At 32.8% G+C, this 24,313-nt stretch overlaps 1 protein-coding gene across 1 annotated transcript; it reads left to right on the top strand.

Moving 5' to 3' along the window:
* The first annotated feature begins 302 nt into the window (after window positions 1–302).
* Window positions 303–24,313, top strand: LOC127727038 (phospholipase A-2-activating protein-like). Its single transcript, XM_052234437.1, has 12 exons — window positions 303–445; window positions 9,015–9,208; window positions 12,400–12,501; window positions 12,821–12,940; window positions 15,290–15,593; window positions 16,701–16,861; window positions 19,703–19,863; window positions 20,645–20,864; window positions 21,128–21,268; window positions 21,954–22,067; window positions 22,925–23,065; window positions 23,671–24,313. Exons 1-12 carry the CDS (start codon window positions 306–308, stop codon window positions 24,222–24,224), a joined length of 2,352 nt encoding a protein of 783 aa, XP_052090397.1. The 5' UTR covers window positions 303–305; the 3' UTR covers window positions 24,225–24,313.

Here is a 24,313-nt window from a genome sequence, read left to right as displayed (position 1 = left end):
AGATAAATAGTATATCAAATGCTTAATTCCTTGTTTTTTCAATCGTAGATAAATAATACGTTATTATGTGTGATTTTATACGTAGTCAAGCCGTTTCTTTTTTTTTTTTAAAATATGTATGTTGTATATTAAAAGTAAAAATATCAAAACTTTAGTAAAAGAATAAACAAATAAAAATACCATAAGATAAAAACTCTTCAAACTTCGCTTATACATTATATAATATATTTTCCATGATGTTGTGATAGTTATTATATGTAAAACCTATTTTTTACCAACCAAAAGCAGATCCGGTATTTTTCAATATGGCGACTTACTACAAACTTCGTTGCTGTGTCACTGGGCATGAAAAAGATGTTCGTGCGCTTACAGCTTTGGCGATTCCCGATGACTCTTTTTTGTCCGGGTCAAGAGATGTAACAGCTAAAGTTTGGGTGCCGAATGAGTACGTAAAACGACCAGAAAGCCGTACTTTCAGTCTATTGTTTTCATTTTCCGTACAGTTCATTGTATCTTGCTTTCCTGTACATGTATATAATTGTATATATATCTATTGATTCTTGTTAGCATGCTATATGGATGGCACCTTCAGCTTTGAAACTGCAATTCCTTGATCTAAAAAAAAATCTACTGATTTGAAGAAGATCTCCATAAATTCAACCAGTAAAGACTCCTTCTTATATATCAATACAACAATCTTCCCCTTTTGCTTAAGGCACTGGCTACAATTACCCGCGAAAAGCAACAATAAGAGATTATTATTTGTTACTTCCTAGACTAATAGGGGAAATGTGTCTCCCTATAGGGACCCAATTTCATACAAAATAGCAGGTAACAATACACCTTATCGCTATTTGTCCGCCATTACTGGACATCACACAAGTTCCCGTACAAGTTTGACAAAATGAGTCATGAATAAAAGATATTTATGAAGATTAAGACAAAGTTCATTCATCTAAGCAAGGATTTGTATAATAAGACTATACAAATCCTTGATCAAAGACTTGTATTAAAAAGAAAGGCGGAAGATACCAAATCTTCTTTGATTTTAATCATACCGAGCTAACTACATGTTGTATTTACATCAAAGTGAGTCATAACAACAATCATGATTTTCAATCACAGAATGATACCAAATTTGGCATTGTAAATTATACCTATCATGCCTATCAATACACTTAATCATTCATCATCAAATCACCAAAAAAAATATTTCATTTCAAAATTCCCGAATTTTTATTAATGAAAATTTAAATATTTGGATAAATACATCAAAAAACATCTAATAATTCAACCAGTATTTGAATAAAAAATAGGGTGCGAATGAATCCAGGAGGCGAACATGTATTGGGAGCAAACGGACCCGATACCATCCTTATCGTGTAGCATCAGGCTTTTTAGTCCCCTACCGACGAAGTCGAAGGGGACTTTAGGTTTGCACTCCGTCCGTATGTCCATCCGTCAGTCTGGCAAATCAGCTTTCCACACTTTTTTTCTTCGTTCTTGAAGATATTGATTTGATATTTGGTATATAGTTTTATCATGACAAGTTATAGATCAAGTTTGAATTATGTTCCGGTCTGATGATTTAGTCCAGAGTTATGGACCATAACTCTGGATCATATCTAATGTTAGAGTACTATGTTAAACCATATTTCTGTAAAAAGGGAGATAACTCATTTTTTAAAAGACATTCTTTGTTAAATTATTTGAAGAATTTTTTGGCAGGCTTGTTTGTTATTTAGTATAAAATAGTTTTCTGAATGCTATATATATATATATATATATATATATATATATAAAATTATGAAGAGAAATCCTTTAATTAGATAATAATCTATTTTTATTAATGTATATATTTCAATACATTTCATTGTGTAGATAAAAGTTGTTGACATTTTATAGATAAGTTACAAATCTATATTAGTTTGTGACAAATGAAAGAAAAAATATTTGGAACTATTAATTATATTTGATTATAATTTGAAAATAGATATACACTGTATTACATCATATCTAATTTTAGAGAACTATTAATCATATCTAATGTTTTTTCACTCATATAATCAGTTTTCCACACTGTTTTTAGTCATGCTTGAAGATATTGACATGATATTTACTTTTTGTTTACACCATGACAAGTTATAGATCAAGTTAGCATTTTGTTTCAGTAAAATGAATTTTAACCGGTAGGGGACTATGTATTGTCATGCAATACTCTCAGAATGCTTGTTTTAACTGTCTTCGTATATTTTGTTTTACATATTTGTAAAAATTTATATGAATAGAAAATTATTTATTGAACATATATAGCAATGATCAATTGAAAGCAGGGGCCTCGGTGGCCGAGTGGTCTAAGTAGTTACTACTGTAATCACTAGCCAGTCAACACTGAGGTTGTGAGTTCGAACCCTGCTCGTACAGGTGCACTCGACTCCAATCTTAATTGACTAGGATTGTCTGTTTTCCTATCGAAGGTCGATGGTTTTCTCCACCAATAAAAACTGGCCGCCACGAAATAGCCCAAAAGCGGTGTTCAAAAGTGGCGTTAAAACACCAAAAATCTAAATCAAATCAATTGAAAGCATATTTACACATATTTAGAATTCTGTTATACATTTATGTTGGTGGGGCTTCTTGCACATCCAGCATGTAGACTTTGTAGGTGGAAATTTGATGCCAACACATTTCAGGTGGTACCACTCTAGACACCCGTCGTTAACTATAGATCCATATAAATGCACGTTTATACCACACACTAAACAGTTCCATTTGGAATATACAGATCTAGAGTTGTTTTTAATGAATTAATTAAACTGCTTGACCAGAGATCTTATCGGCGCAGACGTAGTTATCGAACAATCGGTTCATACTGCAGTGAAGCAGCTAATCGTCGTACCTAGGGGGGGGGGGCTGAATTTTAGAATGTCCGGCAAATGAAGTCTTTTTGTCAGACCCAATGACCGGCAAATATTTTTACTGTTTGTGGCTGTCAAAATTGAAATTTCTTTTGGTCCTGGTTACCTTGCATTTTGGCTTCCAAAGCAATTATGTAGTTGAAAAGCATTGGTGCAAGAATTAAATCAGTTGGAACAGTAAATGGCAAACTAAAAAGCATTAAAAACCAAAAGACAACTTATGACCAGATTTATGTAAATTAAATTAAACTAAAACAAGTATTATTTTAGTTTTCTTAGAGTTTTTTTTTTTTCATTTCAGTTAATGTGTGAACACACATATTTGTTTTGACATTATTGTAATTTGCCACTGTTTTTATACGACCGCAAAAAAATTTTTGTGGTCGTATATTGGTATGACGTTGGCGTCGTCGTCGTCGTCCGAAGACACATTGGTTTTCGCACTCTAACTTTAGTTTAAGTGAATGGATCTTTATGAAATTTTACCACAAGGTTCAATACCACAAAAGGAAGGTTGGGATTGATTTTGGGGGTTATGGTAATAACAGTAAAGGAATTAGGGGCCAAAAATAAGCATTTTTGTAACTTCCAGACATAACTTGTGTGTTAGTGTATGGATCTCTCTGACATTGTACCACAAGGTTCCATATCACTAAAGGAATGCTGGGATTGATTTTGGGGGTAATTGCCTCCAAATTTTAGGAATTAGGGGCCAAAAAAGGGGCAAAAAACAAGCATTTTTCTAGTTTCATGACAATAACTTGTGTGTAAGTGTATGGATCTTTCTGAAATTGTACTACAAGGTTCCATATCACAAAGGGAAAGCTGGGTTTGAGTTTGGGGGTAATTGCCCTAAACGTTTAGGAATTTGGGGCCAAAAAGGGGCAAAAAAACACATTTTTTTCTAGTCAAGACAATAACTTGTGTTCAAGTGTATGGATCTCTCTGAAATTGTACTGCAAGGTACCATACCACAAAGGGAAGGCTGGGATTGAGTTTGGGGGTGATGAATCATAATGGGGGTTCAAAAAATTTTGGGGGGGGGATTTATTTTTTTTTCCTTTTTTTTCTTTTTTTCCTTTTTTGTTTCTTTTAAAATTTTCCATTTTAAGTTGGTTATTTCTGATTTATATTTAAAATCAAATAATAATGATATGGTAGGAGATACACACCAAACAGGATGTGTAAATTATTATATAATAAGTATTGTGCAATAGCAAGAAATTTTCAATTACACAGTATTGCACAATAGCAAGAAATCTTCAGTTGCACAGTATTGCGCAATAGCAAGAAATCTTCAATTGCACAGTATTGCGCAATAGCAAGAAATATCCAATAGCACAATATTGCGCAATAGCAAGAAATTGTCAATTGTACAGTATTGCGCAATAGCAAGAAATATTTAATAGCACAGGATTGTGCAAAAGAAGATACTTCCTATAAATTGCTTATTTCTTGACCAATTTCAATGGGGTTTTATTCTTGATTTCATGGGGTTCTTTAATATGCTGAATCTAACCGTGTATTTAGTTTTTGGATTTTTGGCCCCGTTTTTAAATTGGTCCACATTGAGGTCCAAAGGGTCCAAAATTAAACTTTGTTTGATTTCATCAAAAATTGAATTATTGGGGTTCTTTGATATGCTGAATCTAACTGTGTATTTAGATTCTTAAATTTTGGTTCCGTTTTCAAATTGGTCTACATTAAGGTCCAAAGGGTCCAAAATTAAACTTAGTTTGATTTTAACAAAAATTGAATTCTTAGGGTTCTTTGATATGCTGAATCTAAACATGTTTTTAGATTTTTGATTATGGGCCCAGTTTTCAAGTTGGTCCAAATCGGGGTCCAAAATTAAACTTTGTTTGATTTCAACAAAAATTGAATATATGAGGTTCTTTGATATGCTGAATCTAACCATGTATTTAGATTTTTGATTTTTGGGCCCCGTTATCAACTTTGTCCACATTGAGGTCAAAAGGGTCCAAAATTAAACTTTGTTTGATTTCATCAAAAATTGAATTATTGGGGTTCTTTGATATGCCGAATCTAACCGTGTATTTAGATTCTTAATTTTTGGTTTCATTTTCAAATTGGTCTACATTAAGGTCCAAAGGGTCCAAAATTAAACTTAGTTTGATTTTAACAAAAATTGAATATATGGGGTTCTTTGATATGCTGAATCTAAACATGTATTTAGATTTTTGATTATGGGACCAGTTTTCAAGTTGGTCCAAGTTGGGGTCCAAAATTAAACTTTGTTTGATTTCAACAAAAATTGAATATATGGGGTTCTTTGATATGCTGAATCTAACCATGTATTTAGATTTTTGATTTTTGGGCCCCGTTATTAACTTTGTCCACATTGAGGTCAAAAGGGTCCAAAATTAAACTTTGTTTGATTTCATCAAAAATTGAATTCTTGGGGTTCTTTGATATGCTGAATCTAACAATGTATTTAGATTTTGGATATTGGACCATAATAGGTGAATGTCCAATTTAAAAAATTTTTAAGTTCTTAGACCACATTCAATCTGTGTTAGAAACCTATGCTGTGTCAAATATTTAATCACAATCCAAATCCAAAGCTGTATCAAGCTTGAATGTTGTGTCCATACTTCCCCCAACTGTTCAGGGTTCGACCTCTGCGGTCGTATCTAGCTGCGCCCTGCGGAGCATTTTATTGTTTTTGATCTCATTGTTCTTATGCCAATTAATAAGACAACTATCCATAAAGTTAATGAACAGTTGTCTTATTGCCAAGTGTAGTACAAAATTCTCATTTATTTATTTGATGTTGCAGGATAACTTAAATTGAATGTGCTCTCAGTCATTAAACCACCCCATGTTCATATCCTTATTTAACCTGGTCGTTCTAGTCAAGGTTTTAAGGCGTATCTTAATCCAACTGGGAACTATTTATTTTTTTTTTCAAAAAAAAGTAGGTCTGGCAAACAGTTGATATGACTGGCAAAACTGTCTTACATGCAGGACCCAATGTCTGACAGGAAAAAAAAATTATCTGCATCTCTGATACTGTGATGTAATAGCATAAGCATTGTGACATTTACGGCAAAGTACACAAATTCGAAAGTTGTCTATAATGAGGAGTTTTAATCGACCCGGTTTGGCATCTTGGTCAATACATCTGAAAGTTTAGCTATGTTATTTTTTTTATACGACCGCAAACAATTTGCGTTCGTATAATGCTATCACGTCGTCGTCCGAAGACATTTGGTTTCCAGACAATAACTTTAGTTTAAGTGTATGGATTTCTTTGAAATTTCAGCAAAAGGTTCAACACCACAAAAGGAAGGTGGGGATTGTTTTTGGGGGTGATGGTCCCAACTGATTAGGAATTAGGTGCCAAAAAGGGGCCCAAAACAAGCATTTTTCTAGTTTCAGGACAATAACTTGTGTATAAGTATTTTGATTGATCTGAAATTGTACCACAAGGTTCAATACCACAAGTAGAAGGTTTGGGATTCATTTTGGGGGTAATTGCCCAAACCGTTCAGGAATTAGGGGCCAAAACAAGCAATTTGCTAGTTTTCAGACAATAACTTGTATTTAAGCATGTTAAGTGTATGGATGTCTCTTAAATTGTACCACATTTTACAAAGAGAAAATTTCTTCAAATTTATTTTGGGAGGGGGAGGGGGGCAATTTTTTTTCCTCAATATTAAAGAAATTATCAATTTTCAAAAAAATAAAATTGGGGGTCGCAGTTTATTTTTCTAATTCTTTGTATATAGTCTGAAAACAGATTTACTAAGTATTGCACAACAGCTAGAAATCTTCAATTGAATATAAATTCAAATCATATAATCAATTTCAAGTTCTTTGACTACATTTATTGTGGCAGAAACCTATAATGTGTTAAATATTTAATTACAATCCAAATTCAGACCTGTATCAAGCTTGAATATTGTTTCCATTTTTGCCCCAACTGTTCAGGGTTGGACCTCTGCAGTCGTATCCAGCTGTGCTTGGCGAAGCAGTTTATTACATCATAATTTAAAGGGCTTAAATTTATTCTACAGATTGCTTGCAAATCAAACATTTTTTAGATCAGAGCCTATCCGAATATATTTTGCGGGTAACAATAACTGCATGTAACAGTAAAAATGGTATTATTGTTACCAGCAATTTCAGTATGAAGCCCGGTCCTTGTCTGGAAATACGTTTGACAATTAGTCTCGGCAGTAACAATAATTAATTCTTAGCCAGTGCCTTTTCTTAAATGCACAGCGAAGCATCCATTAAGTAGCTCTCAGGTTAGTTACTTGACAACTCCTGAAACTTTCACTCAGAAAGTATCTTTACATGTCACCCAGACATGTTACTATCATACCTCATGACCATATAATCCCCATTTATTTAATTGCCAGGTACTCATAAACACTGGTAAATGCCTTAAGTAGTTCTCACAGTGCCATTATTGTGAAAATGCATACAAACATTTGTAGTCCCAGCAGGATAGAAACACAAATCTCTGGATATAATGGCAGCGCTCTAAACAACTATGCCAAAGAAGATCTTCCCTTACTCAACCAGTTAGACTCCCTCTATCTAAGCTCCTATAATGGTTTACTTTTATAAATTTTGACTTGGATGGAGAGTTGTCTCATTGGCACTCATTACACATCTTCTTATATCTATATCCAATTATTTAACAAGTCATATATAGAGTTTTGTGACATCTGTTGTCACAATAGATATTCACCACTAATGATCCTTTTCACCACAATTTTATTTACAATTTTTGGATATTGTAAAATTACATTACAAAGGCAATAAAACTTTCTTTCTGCCCCCTTTTTGTGGATTTAGAGTGCCAATAGTTAAAGATGCAGAGCTCCAGATAAGCTGCGCATATGCATGATTACGCAATTAAAACAATTGAGAACCCAATTCAATTGATGATTGCAGCATTCAAAAACCTAATTCATTCAAAGGTAAACCCTATTATATGTCAAAACTATGCATTTTCAACCCTTCTAGTCACTATTGTGTGCATTATTTACCCTAATCAATAAATTGTTGTCGTGTAAATCTATTTTTGTAGTATTATGAAATCTACTTTCTTTCCAAAAAAAGTGTTACATCAAATAGCTGATCTGGGTCCCGACTCCTACATGTAGGTGGAATTGTCCCTAGCTGAAACTTGTATCCCTGGTAAACATAAGGGACCAGTTTATAAAATTTCTTTGGCAGACCATGAGTCGGAGAGGCAGAAAAAAAGCACGACTAGTATCGAAGTTGTATAGCCTGTTGAACTATATGACAACAGACCACCATGCGGAAGCAGAGAAGTACACAAGTCACCTAATCAATTTCTAAGTGGAGAAGGCAACAACTCCGTTTATATGTGATATTTTAGACGAAATCATCGACAGTGTTGTTTCTTCCCCTAATGAAAACACTACTAAATTTAATAAAAGACACACAGTGTCAGATATAAAGACATTCTTTGCCTGGAAAGGAAAGTATCCATGGCTAAATAAAATTGATAAAACAGAGGTCTCATACATATTTACATATATATTGCTCTGAATGTAAGTCTGCAGCAAGAGACTTTTTGTAGGCTTATATTTGATTGGATGCTAAAAGGTCACTGAACATGACACCTTATGGGATACATTCAGCTCTTCCACAGGTGACAAAACAAATCTAACAGAGCAAAGTGAAAGACCTGATTTTAAATATAGTGATTATGATAAAAAAAAACATATATACATAGACAGGATGTAATAAATCTATATACTGCTAATGCCAAGAATGTAGACAGGTAAAAGGCCTTGACTTAGTTTAACTGAACTCAGAAAAGAGAGGCGAAAGATATCAAAGGGATAATCAAACTCATAATTTGAAGCAGACTGACAATGCCATGGCTAAAAGTGAAAAAAACAAACCAAAAGTATACCAACAGTATACAAAACACAACATAAAAAAGGAAAGAGTGAGCAACAAAATCCCTACCAAAAACCAGGGGTAATCTCAAGTGCTCTGGAAGGGTTAGAAGATCTATCCTGCTCCACATGTGACACAAAAAGAATTGTGAACTTTCATAAATGATATTTATTTGTATTTCAACAGGTCAGATAATGGATTCCATGAAGGTCATGTCATGTCAGGCCACAGTAACTTTATTTCTTCTGTCTGTTATATGCCACCAGATGAAACTTACCCACAAGGCATCATTCTTACAGGAAGCAATGATTCAACCATACTAGCTTTTACATTGAATTCTCCTGCACCAATCTACAAACTTGAAGGACACACTGAAAATGGTATTTATAGCATTAACAATATTATAACCAATTTTAATTAACATGTACATGTAGGTTAGTCTGAAAGTAATTATTGAAGGGAAGGTTATTAAATTAGTAAAAATAATAATAGAATAAGCTATGGTATTCAATTCATGACATGGTTGCTTTGTCTGAATCTGCTTAATTGTCCCCTGTGCAATGCGTTGCGTGAGACATAGAAATACGGGGTGTCCGTCCGTTCAGTCTTGTTATCGCTCTCACGTGTACAATACTGGCCAGATTTTTATGAAACTTATATCATAGGTTTATATAAGCAATGTCTTGGATGAGTTTGAAAATCAATGCCGATCAATTATTTTTAAAAGAGTTATGCCCCTTGGAAACATTAATTATATGGAAAATTGCAATGTTAGCGCTCTCATGTGTTCAATTCTTGCCAGATTTTTATGAAACTTAAATCATAGGTTTATATCATCAATGTCTTGGACAAATTCGAAAATCTGTGCTGAGCAATAATTTTTAAAAGAGTTTTGCCCCTTGGAAATATTAATTATATGGAAAATTGCCTTATGAGCGCTCTAATGTGTACAATTTTTGCCAGATTTTTATGAAATTTATATTATAGTATTAAATCATCAATGTATTTGATGAGGTCAAAAAACAGTGCCGATCAATTATTATGCGACCGCAAAAAAATTTTGTGGTCATATATTGGTATGACGTTGTTGTCGTCCGGTGTCGTCGTCGTCGTCCGAAGACACATTGGTTTTCACACTCTAACTTTAGTTTAAGTGAATGGATCTCTATGAAATTTTACCATAAGGTTCAATACCACAAAAGGAAGGTTGGGATTGATTTTGGGGGTTATGGTACCAACAGTTAAGGAATTAGGGGGCCAAAAAGGGGCCAAAAATAAGCATTTTTGTAACTTCCAGACATAACTTGAGTGTTAGTGTATGGATCTCTCTGACATTGTACCACAAGGTTCCATATCACACAGGGAATGCTGGGATTGATTTTGGGGGTAATTGCCTCAAAATATTAGGAATTAGGGGCCAAAAAAGGGGCAAAAAACAACCATTTTTCTAGTTTCATGACAATAACTTGTGTGTAAGTGTATGGATCTTTCTGAAATTGTACCACAAGGTTCCATATCACAAAGGGAAAGCTGGAATTTAGTTTGGGGGTAATTGCCCAAAACGTTTAGGAATAAGGGGCCAAAAAGGGGCCAAAAATAAGCATTTTTCTAGTTTCCAGACAATAACTTGTGTTCAAGTGTTTGGATCTATCTGAAATTGTACTGCAAGGTACCATACCACAAAGGGAAGGCTGGGATTGATTTTGGGGGTAATTGCTTCAAAATTTTAGGAATAAGGGGCAAAAAACAAGCATTTTTCTAGTTTCAGGACAATAACTTGTGTGTAAGTGTATGGATCTTTATGAAATTGTACTACAAGGTTCCATATCACAAAGGGAAAGCTGGGTTTGAGTTTGGGGGTAATTGCCCTAAATGTTTAGGAATTTGGGGCCAAAAAGGGGCCAAAAAAGAAGCATTTTTCTAGTTTCCAGACAATAACTTGTGTTCAAGTGTATGGATCTCTCTGAAATTGTACTGCAGGTACCATACCACAAAGGGAAGGCTGGGATTGAGTTTGGGGGTGATGAATCATAAGGGGGTTAAAAAAATTGGGGGGGGGATTTTTTTTCTTTAAAATTTTCCATTTTAAATTGGTTATTTCTGATTTATATATAAAAGCAAATAATAATGATATGGTTTGAATAGGCAAATTAAATTTTTTTAAGTTCTTAGACCACATTCATTCTGTGTCAGAAACCTGTGCTTTGTCAAATATTTAATCACAATCCAAATTCAGTGCTGTATCAAGCTTGAATGTTGTGTCCATACTTGCCCCAACTGTTCAGAGTTCGACCTCTGCGGTCGTATCAAGTTGCGCCCAGCGGAGCATTTTATTTTTAAAAGAGTTATGCCCTTGGAAATATTGATTATATGGAAAATTACAATGTTTGCACTCTTATGTGTTCAATTCTTTCCAGAATTTTATGAAACTTATATCATAGATAGATATAAGAAGATGTGGTACAAAATGTATGAGTGCCAATGAGACAACTCTCCATCCAAGTCAAAATTTATAAAAGTAAACCATTATAGGTCACAGTACGGTCTTCAACACGGAGCCTTGGCTCACACCGAACAGTAAGCTATAAAGGGCCCCAAAAAATTACTAGTGTAAAACCATTCAAACGGGAAAACCAACAGTCTAATCTATATAAAAAACGAGAAACACTTATGAACCACATCAACAAACGACAACTACTGAACATCAGATTCCTAGGTTTATATCAGCAACGTCTTTGACAGTTTTGAAAATAAGTTCTGATCAAATATTTTTAACGAGTTATGCCCCTTGGAAATATGAATTATAATGGAAATCACATTGCATTTAATTTTTCTCTGAAGCCTTCATTTCTCTTGACATATTAATAAAAAGTTTTAAAGAAAAAAAAAAGGGCTTTTTTTAGTTATTGCCCTTGTACCTTGGATAGATAAAATATGAGTAATGCGGGGGACATTAGAACTCTGTTCTTTTATTATGTTACAATATGCTGTAATCATGCATTCAAATAGGCATGTACTGTTGAGAATTCTCTTGGTGAAGCAGAGTCCACTGTGTCTGAATGCACATTTTTTTTTTTTTTTTTACAAAAACAGAATAATTTTTTTTTGATATGATTTGTTTCAAATTTGCCATATAAAGATAACTCAGAAATTGAAACTTTTATAAAGCAGTGTGTTATGAATTTACCTATTTTGTTGTGTACATAAAAACTAAGTTCTGTGACACCAATTTCTCTTTTTATTTTCTGAAAGCACATTATAAGAGCTATCTTCTTAAAATTCTATTATTTAGTTTTCTTTTTATTTCAAAAAATTGGGTTGTTTGTGTATAATCTATACAAAATGTGATAATTTTGCACAACCTGTAGCTTGTTAAAAAGCCCTGTGACCCATACTTTCATTATATTTTTGAAAAAAGCATAGACTAATCTACCTTTTAGTAAATTAAAAAAAATCGTATCAATTTTAATTTTGACCCCCTATCTACATTTCTTAACCTTAAACAAAACAATCTCAAAGCTGGGAACATCACTTTTACTGCTGTTTCAAAGTCTTTTACTTACCTTTACAGTTTGTGCACTAACAGCTGGCAAGTTTGGTACATTACTGAGTGGATCCTGGGATAAAACAGCTAGAGTCTGGTTAAGGCAAAAATGTGTTATGAAATTAGAAGGTATGTTACAATAGAGAAGACAAGATGTTCTTAAGAGTGGTTAACATCTACATGTGTACTATAGTATGGGTTAGAGGCTCCCTTTAATCATTTTCAAAAATGTCGAAAGAGATTACTTCTGTAACTATTGAATTGTACAAATGTTTAATATAATGTGAAAACTTGTCTTGTTTTCCTCAATCAATCAAACAGCGTACTAGTTTTAAATGTCTTATTGTTATTGAAAAGAAGTGCCAATAATACTTTAATTCTAGAAAAAAGTTAAGGATTTCAAATTTTCAAAATCCATGTATGTCAATAAATGAGTTGTTTTATTTAGGACATCAAGCAGCAGTATGGGGTGTTGGCATCATGCCAGAACATGGATATATGTTAACAGGATCAGCAGACAGAACCATTAAACTTTGGAAGGCAGGAAGATGTGAGAAGACATTCACAGGTACTGGATGGATGTCTTATTATTATGCCCCCGTTGTCACCGGAGGGGGCATTAAGTGTTACCTTTGTCTGTCCATACCCATGTCCCAAAATTGGTTTCTGTTCTCTAACTTTAGTTTGCCTCAACCAAATGTTATGAAACTTATACACAATGCTTATTACCACAAAACACAGATCAAGTTGGAATTTGGGTGGTGTCACTTCTTCCATTTTCGAGTTATACCTCTTTATAATGTTATATGCAAGCAGGGGCATCATCAGTGTCCTATGGACAAATTCTCCATTTATTTTATTCTGATTTTAAGAAATTACAATAATTTTATCGCATCTTTTTTTTTGCAGTAGGTGAGAAAAAAGATATTTTGAATGTTCAACTAGTGAAAAAAACTTGTCGTAGTGAGCTAGAATTTCCAATGGACAAAAACCTGCTGATCAATTTCCAAAGCTGCCTACTGAGAAAATATTCTTGAGAGTGTTTTCATTTGACTTAAGTAAAAAGAGTCCTTTAGGTGTAAAATAAATTTTACTTTTAAGCTGACTAGTTTTGGTAGTTCTTTAGGTTTGCACTCCGTCTGTCTGTCTGTCCATCCGTCAGTCCGGCAAATCAGTTTTCCACACTTTTTATTTCTTCATGCTTGAAGATATTGATTTGATATTTGGTGTATCGTTTAATCATGACAAGTTACAGATCAAGTTCGAATTTTGTTCCAATCTGATGATTTTGTGCCGAGTTATGGTCCTTTGACTTAGAAAATTCACTAAAATAATCAGTTTTCCGCACTTTTTTTTGTCATTTTGAAGATATTGATTTGAAAATTGGTATATAGTTTTATCATGACAAGTTACAGATCAAGTTCGAATTTTGTTCCGGTCTGATGATTTTGTGCAGAGTTATGTTCCTTGGACTTAGAAAATTCACTTTAATAATCAGTTTTCATCACTTTTTTTCGTCATGCTTGAAGATATTGACTTAATATTTGTTATTTAGTTTACACCATAACAAGTTATAGATCAAGTTAGAATTTTGTTCCAATACAATGAATTTTTAACTGGTAGGGGACTATGTATTGCCATGCAATACTCACAGAATGCTTGTTCAAATCATCTTTCTCTCTGAAATCTGATATCTTGGCATTAAATACACCACACTTTTAACATTCATTGTTTTTATTGAACACAGAAGAAAAAATTGAATACTGTAAGTTCAGAAATTATTGCGTGCATTTATTGCGATTTTGTCATTTTAGACTAAAATGCGATTTTAATTTTTGCGATATTGAGAAAAATCCTGTTTAATTCATATAAAAAATTTCAAAATGCGAGTTTAAATTATTGCGATTAAAACCCTGTTGCATTTTTCGCAATAATAATAACATCGCAATAATTTCTGAATTTACAGTATCAAGAAACTTGAAACATAAATCAAAGAGAGAGACTATCATTCTCAATGGTAGAAATTTTTGTTTTGCTTTCACTTGTTGATCACAACAGTTCTTTCCTATGAACAGTATGGTAATATTCACTAGTTTTAGTAAAAAAAAATTAATTTGAAGTTTCATATGACTTTTATGTTTAATAATTGATTTCTGGATAGGCAGTACTTTTCTGAACTGTAAAGACAGCCTAATATTAAAGACAGACAATTAAATGCTTTATTAGAGCTATGCAGTCGATAGTAAACCAAGAAGAGAAGAAAATATGACTTATAAAAAGTTAAAAAAATCTTATGACTATGGGAGAATACCTTTACCACCAAAATAAGTTACTGTAAATTCTGAAATTATTGTGTGCATTTATTATTGCGAATTTGTCATTTTAGTTTAAAATGCGATTTAAATGTTTGCGATATTGACAAAAATCCTGTTTAATTCATATAAAACATTTCAAAATGCGAGTTTAAATTATTGCGATTATAACCCAGTCGCAATAATAAAAACATCGCAATAATTTCTGAATTTACAGTAACTGCACCAGTTAATAAGATTTACTTCAACAATTATAATTCAGACTAATAAAATTCAGTTATTTTTTGTGACATTAAAAAAAAACAATAGAAAAAACTTAAAACAAACTAAAGCATAATAACATTAAGACACTTGTTGTTTAGAAGTTTGTAATTTCGTATCATGATTTTGAACTTGCTTTTAATTAAGATTCTATAACCGTAACTTTAACAATTTGTGCTAATAACCTCTGTTTTCAGAACATACATATGTTCATGGTGTTATGAAATGTGGGAACCCAATACAACGGAAAACTTAAAGTTGAAAACACAGCATCCTGGTCATGTGAAATTAAATTGGTCTTTGAAAAAGACTGGATTAAAAAATATTTTCTGTTGTTTTGATAGGTCATGAAGATTGTGTTAGAGGAATTGCAGTTCTTGGATCGGGAGAATTTCTATCATGCTCCAATGATTCAACAATCAGACGATGGGCAATAACTGGTGATTGTTTACAGATTTACTACGGACATGAGAACTTTGTTTACAGTATATCTATACTACCCAATGGTCAGGACTTTGTTAGTAGTAGTGAGGATAGAACAGTGAGGGTATGGAGGGATGGTACCTGTGTACAGACAATTCCCCATCCTACAATGTCTGTGTGGACTGTCTGTGTTCTAGGAAATGGAGACATTGCTAGTGGTGCAAGGTATAAACAAATCAAAGATAGGGTCTTATAATAATGTTGTGGGTGCCAGACTATTCCACATCCTACAATATCTGTGTGGACTGTCTGTGTTCTTGGAAATGGAGACATTGCTAGTGGTGCAAGGTATAAACAAATCAAATATAGGGTCTTATAATAATGTTGTGGGTGCCAGACTATTCCACATCCTACAATGTCTGTGTGGACTGTCTGTGTTCTAGGAAATGGAGACATTGCTAGTGGTGCAAGGTATAAACAAATCAAATATAGGGTCTTATAATAATGTTGTGGGTGCCAGACTATTCCACATCCTACAATGTCTGTGTGGACTGTCTGTGTTCTTGGAAATGGAGACATTGCTAGTGGTGCAAGGTATAAACAAATCAAATCAAATAGAGTCTTGTAAAAATACTGTGGATTCATTTATTTTTGTGGGTGCCAATTTTTGGTGGATTGAGAAAAACTTGTAATTTCAAGGAAATTTGAATTTGTGGTTTGTGACAAAGTCTGCATACAAGCCTATAGATAATTGGTACTTCGTTGAACATTCAAATTCATGGTTTACTTATACCTGCAAAATCCATGAAAATTAGTATCCCCCACATTATAATGAATCCACAGTAGTTCCAATGTCAGTCAATATTACTGTGTTGGTGAAGGAATAGGTCAGAAAGTTGGCTTATTTGGCTAAAAAGTCTAGTTCATACTCATTAATCTGTATTCTGTTGGAACAGTTTTGGATGTCTAAATTGACAAAAGTTATATGTTTCAACCAAAATTTGATTGAGATTGTTCTATGTTTTTGATGCACACGACTGTGTTATGTATTTTTGTTTCCCAAACTTTAAGTTTAAAGCACACTATTATTACGTCACTAATTAAAAATCTGCACAGTCCAGCTACCACAGGAAGACCTTGTTAACAAGAAATAAAAGACAGAACTTAAATAAGTATTTTAACTTTTAAGTATTAAATTGAATGACAATGGAATAAATACAGCATGTTGTACACAGTGAAAAGACTATCAATGGTGTCATGTGCTTTATTACATGATTTCTGTTTAGTTTTTGGTTGAATCCCTATTTATAAAACATCTTTTTATATCCACAGTGATGGTGTTATAAGAGTGTTTACAACAGAAGGGAGTAGAGTGGCTAATACAGAGGAGTTAACAGCATTTGATACTGCAGTATCTACTGCAGAGGTGCCTACGCAAGTAGGAGATATAAAAATGTCAGATTTACCTGGCCCTGAGGCATTGTTAAACCCTGGTAGGTTCTTATGAAAGTGTTATATAGTAGAAACAAGACTATAAGATGTCAGATTTACCAGGCCCTGAGGCATTGTTAAACCCTGGTAGGTTCTTATGAAGGTGTTATATAGTAGAAACAAGACTATAAGATGTCAGATTTACCAGGCCCTGAGGCATTGTTAAACCCTGGTAGGTTCTTATGAAAGTGTTATATAGTAGAAACAAGACTAAAAGATGTCAGATTTACCAGGCCCTGAGGCATTGTTTAACCCTGGTAGGTTCTTATGAAAGTGTTATATAGTAGAAACAAGACTATAAGATGTCAGATTTACCTGGCCCTGAGGCATTGTTTAACCCTGGTAGGTTCTTATGAAGGTGTTATATAGTAGAAACAAAACTATAAGATGTCAGATTTACCAGGCCCTGAGGCATTGTTAAACCCTGGTAGGTTCTTATGAAAGTGTTATATAGTAGAAACAAGACTATAAGATGTCAGATTTACCAGGCCCTGAGGCATTGTTTAACCCTGGTAGGTTCTTATGAAAGTGTTATATAGTAGAAACAAGACTAAAAGATGTCAGATTTACCTGGCCCTGAGGCATTGATAAACCCTGGTAGGTTCTTATGAAAGGGTTATATAGTAGAAACAAGACTATAAGATGTCAGATTTACCAGGCCCTGAGGCGTTGTTTAACCCTGGTAGGTTCTTATGAACAAGGTTTTGCAACGCTCGTCATTTTCATCATTTACAAAAGGGTTTTCAAAATGACGAAAGTATTTCAAATCAATTTCGTCACTTAAATTTGGAAAGTGTAAAAATATTTTCGCATGAAAATACTATAATTCTACCTGTCTTCATGTTTCTGACAAGTTTATGACCCCTCAGCTAATTAAATTTACAACAGGTGTTAAAAGTTGTGATGACAGGTGATCTGCTTATCACCATCAGATGGGTCACTAATCCGTTAATTAATAATAAACCTCATAATTATTTTTCCCAGTCTGGCATTTCAATTTCAATATTTCTCAAACGAACACAATTTACAGTTTGTTCGTCTTAGTTTCATTATATGAACGTATTTTCGTCATATTTGATATAACTTTTTATTAAAACCTTTCGTCAGTTTCGATTTAAAGATGGAAGTTTATTCAACACGTTCAGAATTATTTTCACGAGTCAAACAGGTGCTTCTGTTACTATGTAATGCGCATGCGTGAAAGTATTTATATAAATGTATAGACACTAAAACGTTAAAGACGAAATCATTTAGTATTAAATTAAACGAAAGAGACAAATATAATTCTTGCTGAGCAAATCAATTTTAAAAATGATAATTTCCTGCCTTATGTTAAACACAAACATTCTCGTAGATGAATCCGGATTCATTCTGAATTTATTATCCACTTGTCACTTCCCGTTTTCGCTTCGTTTAAAAATCGAAAGTAAACGTGACCTATTCTCGATAAATTTACCATTTACAGTCATTAGAATCGTTCCAATAAGGATTGATACAAATCCTTGTTTCTAGCTATAAAGAAATGAATTCCAAATATCGATTTAAACGTTTTTACAAGGATAATGATTATGCAGTGAAATAGTCGTTACAAGTTCATTTTTGCTGTGATACCTTGTTTTAAAAAAGAGGAACCCAACTTTTGTTGGAACAGGAATGTCCCCTGAAAATAATTGAAGTGAAATTGTGAACTAGATTTCCTGATACTTGTTCTTATCTTCATATTTAAGCATCACATCAGTCAAATTGTGCAATAACTGCCTACATTTATAGCATGCCTAAGGCCTCCAAAGACCCTACCTAGTCCTTGAAGGACTAAGGCATATGTTTAGCTAGTAATATACGCCCTTGCTGTAACACAAAATAAGGTGAATTTTCATCTCGCACAAAAGTGATAAAGCCCTCAAAATCCTAGCTGAAACCCTGCTTATGAAATTGTTATATAGTAGAAACAAGACTAAAAGATATAAGATTTACCTGGCCCTGAGGCATTGTTAAACCTTGGAAGTTCTTTTACAGGGATTATTGAGCAGAAATAATAGTCAGATTTACCTGGCTGGGAGATATAGGTCCTTCTTAAGCTTTTAGAATAGAAAAAAAAGATGTCAAATTACCCAGCCCTAATGCATTGTTAAACCGTGGTAGATATTTTTAGCAGAACTGAAAGTGTCAGTTTTACCTGACCTGAAGATCTACTGTAGGTTATTCTAAAGTTTTATTGCATTGGTAAAAGACTAAAAGATTTATCAGTCCCTGAGGCACTGTTGATCCCTGATAGGGTCTTATAAAAGGGTTATAGAGTTTTGCTTACCAGTAGTTGACATATTAAGTTTGTTATTAGGTCAGTTTAAGATTACTAATGGTAATCATAAGTCAATGATTTTTTGTATGCTGTTATATATACAATATTATATATGATATAAATTTTATTTAGAAACAGAGAAAAAAAAACAAGGTTTTCTAAGCCTTTCTCTTGTTTTGTAGCAAGTACAAGTGAATTTTATATTTTCCTACACTGTGCTAATATTGTTTTTATCCTGCAATTTAAAATTGAGCTTAAAGGTATAGTTTTTCCCATCCCAATTGTTGGCCCTGTACCTTCAGACATGGTTCATTGACTTTGAATGTGTTGCATAGTTTACATGTTAAGGTATTGATATTATGATATTGTATTTTATTGAAGACATATTTCTGTGTCAGCAGTTTGTTTAAAATTGTATGTACGAAAAAAATATGGAAAATTATTTTTAGAAACAAAAATTAGGAGCCATTGAAATTGATATTTCTTCAGTATTTTGATTCATTCAGTGTGATAAAATTATACACAACATGTTTTCTGTTGGCAGGAAAGAAAGATGGTCAGACAAAAATGGTCAAAACAGATGGTGGCAAAGTGGAGTTGTATCATTGGGAAGCAGCTGCAACACAATGGAAGAAGATTGGTGATGTTGTAGGCTCCAGTGGAGGAAGCCAGGCAACATCTGGTAAAGCTCTTCATGATGGAAAGGTACATGGGCATTTTTTGTTGTTTGTTTAATTATTACAAAATAAAATGAATAAATTTTTATATTCTTGTCAAAAAAATAATCATAATTGAATGGATATGCTGTAAACCAACTTATTTTTTCTCAACAGATTTTTCTGTGTTTAGTCTTTTATATTTTCACTATTTTTCTAACTTGGTTGATTCATATAAGAATTCTTTTTATTATTATTAAATGATATATTTTCCAATCAAAAGGGGGAGGTTGTACGCTATGAGTTTTTTGCATTTTTATGAAGTATACATAGATTCAAATCACCCTGACAAATTATTTTGCTAGATACTTCAAAATAACAGAATTATGGTAAAAAAATTTTTGTTTCGATTTTTTCACATGTATTTTCATCTATCATAGTATTCTTTTTTTTGGGGGGGGGGGGGGGGGGGGGTTAAGTCTTTTTTGATTAATCAAAATGTAATTGTAGCTTTAATAAATAAATAAATGAAGAATTTTAATAAGCAACAACGTACCAGAATCTGCAATCAAAATAGTAATGACTTAAAAAAATTTCTTTCTTTCGTAAGGAAAACTACATGAATGCTAAGAAAGTGAATAACAAGATATAATAAAATCATCAAGGAGTTGTGTATTACTTAATATTCTTTCTAATGTTCATTTATTATCTTATTGGTGAATACATTTTGTACATGTATCCTGACAAAGTGATTAAATCAAAGATCTGTTAATGTTTATCAATAAAACATGGTTAAAATAGAACAAAATTTTTTTTATTTATATTAACAGGAATATGACTATGTATTTAGTGTAGACATTGAGGAAGGAAAACCTCCTCTAAAGTTACCATATGACATCAAAGAGGATCCATGGTTTGCTGCTCAAAGGTTTCTACAAAACAATGGTCTAAGTCCACTATTCCTGGACCAAGTAGCTAACTTTATCATTGATAACACCAAAGGAGTCACTCTGGGCCAGGGAGCACCCCAAGTCAGTGACCCTTTCACAGGTTAGCAATTTTGATTTACATAAAAGTTTTTATTTTTACAATGGAACATATTGTTTTGGTTATACAAGTAAAAAAAAGTAATCAGAAAATGTGACCAAAACAATACACCAGCAGGATTTCAATTCTGATTTTAAAAGATATTCTGTAATGTAATTTTGCTTCATATGGACATTTCTCAACAAGAATGTACATTTTTAAGTTCAGATATTACAAGAAAAATTAATCAGAACAATGAAATTATTAAAAGAATGTTTTTTTAACAGGTGGAGGCAGGTATGTTCCACAATCAGTAGGAGGAACAGGTACAACAGGTGGGGCAGATCCTTTGACAGGGTCAGGACGATATGTTCCTGGCCAAACCGATACAAAGGGTCCTGCTAGCAATGGAGTAGATCCTTTCACAGGTAAGGAGTAATGAAATTTGAAGGAAAACACTAGCAGAATGCATTTGAAAATTGGAGATTTTTTCCATTGACTGAAATGTGCTTTTAGTATTGCAAAATATTTCACTATGTATTTAGTTTTAATTGTTGGTATATGGCTGAAAGTTTAGAAATAAGTCTGCAAAGAAACTACAAAAATTCAGTTATGATTACTTCACAGGACTGATGGTATTAATAAAATGGTGTTACTAATGTAACATGGAGAATGTGTAGCTATTTTTTAATGCTACAACATATTGTGACATTTGGACAGGAGGTAATTTCAATAGGAAAATAAATATATCTTAAAAACTATAATAGATAGACACTTTAATTAGCAAAAATTATCAGCAATACAAGATAAACAGAAAGGAGATTTTTGTCATCAATTCTATTCTAATCCACGATGTTGGAGAGTCTAGCGTTACTATCTTGAATCTTTTCTTCAGATAGTTAAAGATTGAAAAACTATGAACAGATCTCACATATTCATACTTCTGCTCTGCAATTTGGAAGTCAACACCTCAGGCAGGGAAATTCATTTCAGTTGAAAATAAGATGAACAATGAAAGTTATAATGAAACCCTACCAGAGGTTCATGATTTATATTGTTTTTCATGTTGTATAATTTGTATTTATGTTGTATTAATCGTTTCTATGTAAATAGGTGCCAGCAGTTACCAAACCAAAGGGACTGGTACTACAGCATCAAAAGACAATTCTTACTTTCCTCTAAAGACCTTTGTAACATTTGAAACTGCCAACCCACAACAAATAATAGGTATGTGTTTATACCGATCACTCAACAAATAATAGGTATGTGTTTATACCGATCACTCAACAAATAATAGGTATGTGTTTATACCGATCACTCAACAAATAATAGGTATGTGTTTATACCGATCACTCAACAAATAATAGGTATGTGTTTATACCGATCACTCAACAAATAATAGGTATGTGTTTATACCGATCACTCAAATTATTAGGGGTTTTTTATCTTGAAAAAAAATAAATCGCAGAATTTAAGTTTTCTTTAAAATATTGGAAGCAGAGGAATACTTAGGGAATCAGAAATGAGAATTTGTCTTTTCATCTTACTCTTAGATAACCTGTTAAAGTTCAGTGTAAAAACAAAAATTATTCAACACCTTGGCGATCTTGCGGTATTGTATTTGACTCGTGTGCGGGAGGTCATTCATTTGATCCTAGGCCAGGTCAAACCAAAGACTTTTTATATTTGTATTTCTGCTTTTCTGCTATGCATAAAGCATTTAGGAGTAGAAACAAAGACTAGTCAACTCAACGTCAGAATAATGTGTCCAGGGTAGGGTGACATGTCCTGTGGACTGTCATCTTGTGAACTAGTATGTTAAAAATCTGCCTCAGCATGTCTTTCTAGTACAAAGTATGGTTCATATTCATATTGTATTAACCTGTAATTGTCTTGAATTTGCATTTAATTTAACGCTGGATGTAAAATAGCCATTCATCAATAAAATTACTCATGAACAATTTTTTATCTGTGCATATTTTATCAATCAATGTGATAAGTGAATAGAATAAATATAAACATGGTCCACTTAATGAGTTAAAGACAGAAAAAATAACACCATTTCTACATCTTCTGTCTTTTAGGTAAACTGAAAGAATTCAACATAAAGGTTGACCAGTCTATGCAAGTTGAAGAAAGTCATTTAGAAAAACTACCAGCCTTGATTGATGGAACAAGTACAGACACATTAAATACATTGGAGAAAATGTTATCATGGCCAAATGGTATAATATGTTTTTCTTAATCCGACCAATTTATGAGTAGTTTTAAGGGTTTATGGTTAATGTGTATAACATGTATAATATAAACTTCTTTCAGTTTGGCAATATATGTGAACACTTTGTTTTTGGTTAACAGTGCTCTGAGATCATGCACAATAAAGGATATACTGACAAGTGTACCTGACTACTTTCTTCGTCAATTAATTATTGTGATTGTATTAATGTTGAAGAATTATATATGTATTTTATATACAAGTATACCAAGATTTACAAAAATTTACAAATTTACAAATATCTTTTATTCCAAATTATAGGGCTCATAGAGGGCATTTCAATTAATATGAATCACATGGACAAAAAAATTAATAAGAACAAAATGTATCATATACTGATTAGTTATGATTATAAGTTACTTAAACAAAACCAAAAAAACCCACATGTAATCGGCTCAAAAAGGGGGTTACTTATTTAAAGTAAAAATTAATCCTAAATTGACCTGATATACTTGTGGGACGTGCATTTGAATTAAGTTGGTTTATAGTATATCATAAATTTGAAGCATTCATATCATATAATTATTTATTACCAAAATGTTTACTTTATTTTAGAAATGGTGTTTCCAGCTTTAGATGTTCTGAGAATGTGTGTGCTGACGTCTCTCAATAAGGTTGTATGTGAGAAAGATGGACTTGTGGATAAACTTGTAAAGTTCATTTCTTCCAATGTAGGACCCACTCAAATGCTTGCATTGAGGACATTGTGTAACATGTTTAAAGGTCAAACTGGTGAAAAGATGTGTGTTAAACATAGAGATTTTATTTTGACCTCTGCACTCAACTGCAAAGCATCAACAAATAAAAATATCGTAATAGCTTTGGCAACACTTCTGATGAACTACTCTGTACATTTACAAGACAAGTTAGATCCTGAAGCTAAATCACAGTGTTTAATTGCTGCCGGAAATGTGTTAGAAAATACAAACATTGATTCTGAAGCTGGATTTAGACTGTTAGTGTGTATAGGGACTTTAATAGACAGTGATCCAAACATGAAAGAATTAGCTCGATCAATTAATGCCAAGACGGTCATATTTCCATTAAAGAAGAGAGCTGAACCACAAAAACTTATTGACTGTGCCACATTTGTGTTTAATGTACTTTGACATCGTTTAATTGTAGGAAAAATCACTAGAGCTCCATCCAAACAAATTTATTTTTGTCATTTAAATTCATTAAATTAATTTATCCATTA

This window comes from Mytilus californianus, unplaced genomic scaffold (genome assembly GCF_021869535.1).
Source record: "Mytilus californianus isolate M0D057914Y unplaced genomic scaffold, xbMytCali1.0.p SCAF_19, whole genome shotgun sequence".
Classification (NCBI taxonomy): Eukaryota; Metazoa; Mollusca; class Bivalvia; order Mytilida; family Mytilidae; genus Mytilus; species Mytilus californianus.
Note: the sequence above shows the minus strand (reverse complement) of the source record. Positions and strands in the feature narration are given on the sequence as shown.